The sequence below is a fragment of the Quercus lobata genome, chromosome 5, assembly GCF_001633185.2.
Source record: "Quercus lobata isolate SW786 chromosome 5, ValleyOak3.0 Primary Assembly, whole genome shotgun sequence".
NCBI lineage: Eukaryota > Viridiplantae > Streptophyta > Magnoliopsida > Fagales > Fagaceae > Quercus > Quercus lobata.
Genome location: NC_044908.1, coordinates 16,231,758 through 16,237,018, shown reverse-complemented (window position 1 = coordinate 16,237,018; position 5,261 = coordinate 16,231,758). Strand labels below are relative to the sequence as shown.

Sequence of the window (5,261 nt, the reverse complement as noted above, 5' to 3'; positions counted from 1 at the left end):
GGATAGGAACAAAAAAAATATATAATTATTTAGAACCCATTAGCACGTTTATTATATGGGCTGCACCTCCAACATTGTTGATCGATTGAATGAATTCATTGGATGATCTAAACCCTTGATTTGATTATTTTCTTACCTTTTTGCTGTCTCTAGCATATGCAAATATAGCAACCGAGAAGTAAGATCATCCTCACAATAAAGAGTCAAAGAGAAAAGCCAACTCACAGGTCTAATTTTTATTGGATATGATATCTTCCTTCCTCCATATATAGGAGCCTTCATGGGCGAGTATTACATGCAACTCAATTACAAGCAATGGCCAAAACACTCAGTTCTCTCCTTTATATCTATATCACTTTCGCTTTCTGTGTCATCTACACTGATGCCGCGACCCCTAGTAACTTCACGTATGTATGTGATCCTGCCAGGTATGCCCAACTTGGATTGGATATCAAATCACTCCCCTTTTGTGACAAGAATCTTTCCTACCAAGTCCGAGCAAGAGATTTGGTGAGACAAATGACATTGTACGAGAAGGTACGACAACTAGGAAATCGTGCTTACGGAGTCCCAAGATTAGGGATACCTGAATACCAGTGGTGGTCTGAGGCACTCCATGGTTTGTCCAATGTTGGTCCAGGTACCTTTTTTGATAATTCAGTTCCACATGCAACCAGCTATCCCACGCCAATTCTCACAACGGCTTCATTCAACGAGTCATTGTGGAACACAATTGGGAAGGTATATAGAGGCATTTTGTTGAAAAATAAAAATGAAAATACACCGTCTAAGTATTTCAGTACTTAAAAAAGTTTAAAGTAATCGTTTTTAATTAATATTCATGTTCATATGTAGGCTGTTTCCACAGAAGCACGAGCATTGTACAATTTAGGGCATGCAGGATTAACATTTTGGAGTCCAACCATTAACGTAGCTAGGGATCCAAGATGGGGAAGAATCATTGAAACACCAGGTGAGGATCCATTCGTAGTTGGCACCTATGCTGCAAATTACGTGAGAGGCTTGCAGGATGTTGAGGGAACCGAGAGCAATAAATATAAGGATTTAAACTCAAGACCACTTAAAGTTTCTGCATGTTGCAAACACTTCGCTGCCTATGATGTGGACAATTGGAAAGGAATTGAGCGCTATAGTTTTGATGCTAGGGTAATTGCTCTATGAAAATCATAATTCTAAAGTTGATATACCACTAACTATGATTCAAAATATTATAGTGAAGTTTTTTTTTTTTTTTTTACATTATTATTTGAAGGTGACGGAACAAGATTTGATTGAGACATTTAACCGGCCTTTCCAAATGTGTGTTCAAAATGGTGATGTTAGTAGTGTCATGTGCTCTTATAACCGTGTTAATGGCATACCTGCTTGTGCTGATCACAAACTCTTAAAGGAAACCGTTAGACAAGACTGGGATCTTCATGGGTACAATCTATCTAAATTCTAATCTCAATATTAAAATACCAAAATATTAAAATATTAAAATACTCTAAAAACTATCTAAATTTTAATTAGGATACTATTTTTGTGAGACTAACATTACAATCATTGCCAGATATATAGTTTCAGATTGTGATTCTGTTGAAGTACTGATTAAGGACCACAAATGGCTAAACGTTGACAATGAGACTGCAGTTTCATATACACTACAAGCAGGTTAGTTAATTATGCCCCTTATACCTATTCATTTTTTTTTTCGATTTCCTCGTCTGCTTTTTTTCTTCACAAATGTTTAAACTTGGTTTAGGTATGGATTTGGATTGTGGAGTTTACTACACCGACTACGTTGAAAATGCTGTGAAACTTGGGAAGGTTGGGGAGGGAGATGTAGACGAGTCACTGCAATACCTCTATGTTGTTCTTATGAGGCTAGGAATATTTGATGGACAGCCTCAATACAATTCTCTCGGTAAAAATGATGTGTGCACTAGCGCCCACATCGAGTTAGCAGGAGAAGCAGCGAGGGAGGGAATTGTTCTTTTGAAGAATGACAATGGAGTTTTGCCATTGGCTACTGAAAGGAACAAAACCCTAGCAGTGGTTGGACCACATGCTAATGCTTCCGTTACCATGATTGGAAACTATGCATTTGTCGCATATAATAAAGGTTCTCCATGTCGATACAGTACTCCACTTAATGGCTTCTCCAGTTATGGAAGTGTGAACTATGCAGCAGGATGCTCCAATGTTAAATGTGTTGATGGGAACTTGATAGGCGCAGCCGTGGAAGCCGCCAAAATAGCTGATGCCACCATAATTGTTGCGGGGATAGATTTATCAATTGAGGCAGAGGGCCTTGACAGGTTGGACATCCTCCTTCCTGGAAATCAAACTGATCTTATCAACCAAGTTGCTAATGTTGCGAAAGGCCCAGTAGTTCTTGTAATCATGTCGGCTGGCGGTGTTGATATCTCCTTTGCTAAGAGTAACCCGAAAATCCATGCCATCTTGTGGGCTGGATATCCTGGAGAAGAAGGTGGTCAAGCCATTGCAGATGTTGTTTTTGGAAAATACAATCCAGGTAACATCTAATTTGATTCCTTACACCAATGCAAATCTTTTATCTTCATGAGATTTTGCATAATTATTTACACCTTATTTTCTATGTTTTTCAGGAGGAAGATTACCCCTTACATGGTATCAAGCTGATTATGTTGACAAGATACCACTAACATCCATGCAATTTAGGCCAGATGATAGCAAGGGCTACCCAGGTCGAACATATAAATTCTACGATGGCCCTACTGTCTTCCCTTATGGTTATGGACTCAGCTACACAAAATTCAACTATACACTAAAAGCCGCGCCATCAAAACTGCCGACAAAATTAAGCATATTTCAACACTGCCGTGACCTACCATATAAAAATGGAACCATCAAGCCTAGCTGCCCAGCAATTTTAATAGATGACTTGAAATGTCATCAAAAATTCACATTTGACATTGAAGTAAAAAATGTGGGTAACAGAGATGGAGATGAAGTTGTGTTGATTTACTCACAGCCCCCACTTGGTATTCTTGGAACTCATATTAAGCAGTTGATTAAGTTTCAGAGAGTTTCTGTTGCAGCTAGGACGAGTAAGCTGGTTCATTTTGCCATAAATATTTGCCAGGGCTTGGGCATTGTAGACTCCAATGGTAATACTGTCTTGCCATCTGGTTCCCACACAATTATCGTCGGTGATCATCAAATTGTACATCCAATTCAATTAACATATTATTAGAGGTGTGAGGAATGAGACTTTTAATTGAATAGAGACTGTTGTAAAGTCAATTTCTTCAACACTTTCATACATTGAATAAGATTGTTTCAAACTTTTAACACAACTTTTTTCCCTTCATTACTCCTTGTCGTTTGGGTTTTACTAATGCGTGTTGTCTCTATGCATTTGCACAAGTGATGTGAATGAAAGTATTTCAAGTTATGAACATTATTTTCTTTACAATATCACTATGCTTCCTTCTCTTCCTTCAGCAGTGCGTTCCCTTCCCCCTTTATGGTATCAGAGCCACTCTTTTCTGGCCGGTGGTAGTGTTATTGTGTCTTTGTCTCTTGTTCGTGTTTATCCGAATGCTTGATATTCCGTTGTTGTGTTCCCTTCTTACTGTCGTTGGTGCCACCCTAGTCGTAAAGTGAATTCCTAGAACCTAAATGTAAGACCCGTTTGAGCCAAGAGAGGGCGTGTAGGGCGTGAGAGGTATAAGGTTGGTTAGGGTATGTGTTACGAAATGCAACAGTTGTGAGAAAAACATGATAACTGAGTGTTGAACCTAGGATAGTATGGATAAGTTGTGGAGATCCAACTCCTCTATCAGCTCCAGCACTAGTTGTCCTCCTGATATTGTAAATGAAGAAGATCACACTATTGATGATAATGAGTTGATCCCTGATTTTCGTCATTGGAATATTCCTAAAGTTGATACTACAACTATTTATAAAACTAGTTTTGTTGAAAGTACTTTTCATTCTGCTTACAAAGCTAGAACTGTTGAACAAATTTTCTCTATTTCGAGAATACATGAAAAATGCTATTTGTTCACTAAAAAGAATATTAATGACTTCCTTGCTGCTAAAAAATTCAGTTATTTGCATATTGGTATGGTTCAAGTTGCTATTAAACCACTTACCCGAAAGGGTATTAATGCTTCTGTTCTCATGTGTCTAAGTGATGCTAGATTTAAGATTTTTAAAGATGGCATCCTTGGTATGATTACTGCTTCTATGTATGATGGTCCTGTTTATTTTAACTGTTATCCAGATCTTACTCTTACTTTGGATGATCCTAATATTGTTAAAGCTTTGACATTGAATATTGCTTCATCTGGTTATCACATGGAAGAAGGTAGTAAGCCTTTTGCTTTGATCTATCGCATTTATTATAAACTAATGGGTACTTAAATGAATCCTTGTGCTATGATTCCAAGAGAACCTTCAGGTAAAACCATGTTAATTCAATGTTCAACTCCTGATGCTAAAATTCAAGTTCCAAAAATGATTCAATGGCAAGATGTTAAACTTCCCAATGATTGGTTGTTGGAACAAGAAACCCCTCCTGCTAAACCTGTTTTTGATGAACTTGATCTCACTCATATTTAACAATATCTTGATGGTACTGTTAAAATAAGTTTTCAAAATAATCCACCTTTGAGGATCAACGAAGGAAGACATTCCTTTGCTGGATCTGAAAGTCTTTCAAAAAGAGATCTTGAGATCAATGAATTTTTGAAAAAGAATTTGGAAAAATCTGATTTAAAGCTAAAAGGTATTTCAAGTGATAAATCTCAAGTTAGCTCTGTTTACTATTCTACTAAACCTGAAACTTCCTTTCCATTTAGTAGAACTGCTAATGAAGAAGAGGAAGACTCTGTTTCTATTATTCCATCTGACTTTGATTCTCCCCCTATTGAAAATCCTCCTGTTTACCAAAATCACTTAAGAGTTTTGACTGTTTTAAATGATGATTTTGAAATTGATTGGGATTCTCTATACAATGAGTTTATGCTTGCTAAAAACATAACCAAAAGAAAATATTTCCAAAATAATTTTGCTCAGTCTGAAAAAGACCGTGTTAGAAGAAAATGGTTGGAAATGATGAATCAATTGAAAAAACATATTTTTTTTTTTGATTTTCTTGAAAACCATTATGTTTCAGAAGATGAGGTTTCAAAACAACATTTAAATGTGATAAAGAAATCAAATTTTGTTAAGATAGATAAAACCATTATTAGGTCTAGTCATCCTCC

General features: G+C 36.7%; 1 protein-coding gene across 1 annotated transcript; it reads left to right on the top strand.

Moving 5' to 3' along the window:
* Positions 1 to 315: 315 nt before the first annotated feature.
* On the top strand, positions 316 to 3,281 carry LOC115989468 (beta-xylosidase/alpha-L-arabinofuranosidase 2-like). Its single transcript, XM_031113154.1, has 6 exons — positions 316 to 741; positions 856 to 1,167; positions 1,274 to 1,443; positions 1,574 to 1,674; positions 1,766 to 2,539; positions 2,634 to 3,281. The coding sequence occupies exons 1-6, from the start codon at positions 316 to 318 to the stop codon at positions 3,239 to 3,241; spliced, it is 2,391 nt and encodes a 796-aa protein (XP_030969014.1). The 3' UTR covers positions 3,242 to 3,281.
* The last annotated feature ends 1,980 nt before the right edge of the window (positions 3,282 to 5,261 follow it).

Bases quoted from the DNA above. Each gene is read 5' to 3' on its own strand.
- LOC115989468 (XM_031113154.1), top strand. From the start codon at position 316: ATGGCCAAAACACTCAGTTCTCTCCTTTATATCTATATCACTTTCGCT. The intron at 742-855 runs GTATATAGAGGC...GTTCATATGTAG, and splicing joins TGTGGAACACAATTGGGAAG to GCTGTTTCCACAGAAGCACG. The intron at 1,168-1,273 runs GTAATTGCTCTA...TATTATTTGAAG, and splicing joins GCTATAGTTTTGATGCTAGG to GTGACGGAACAAGATTTGAT.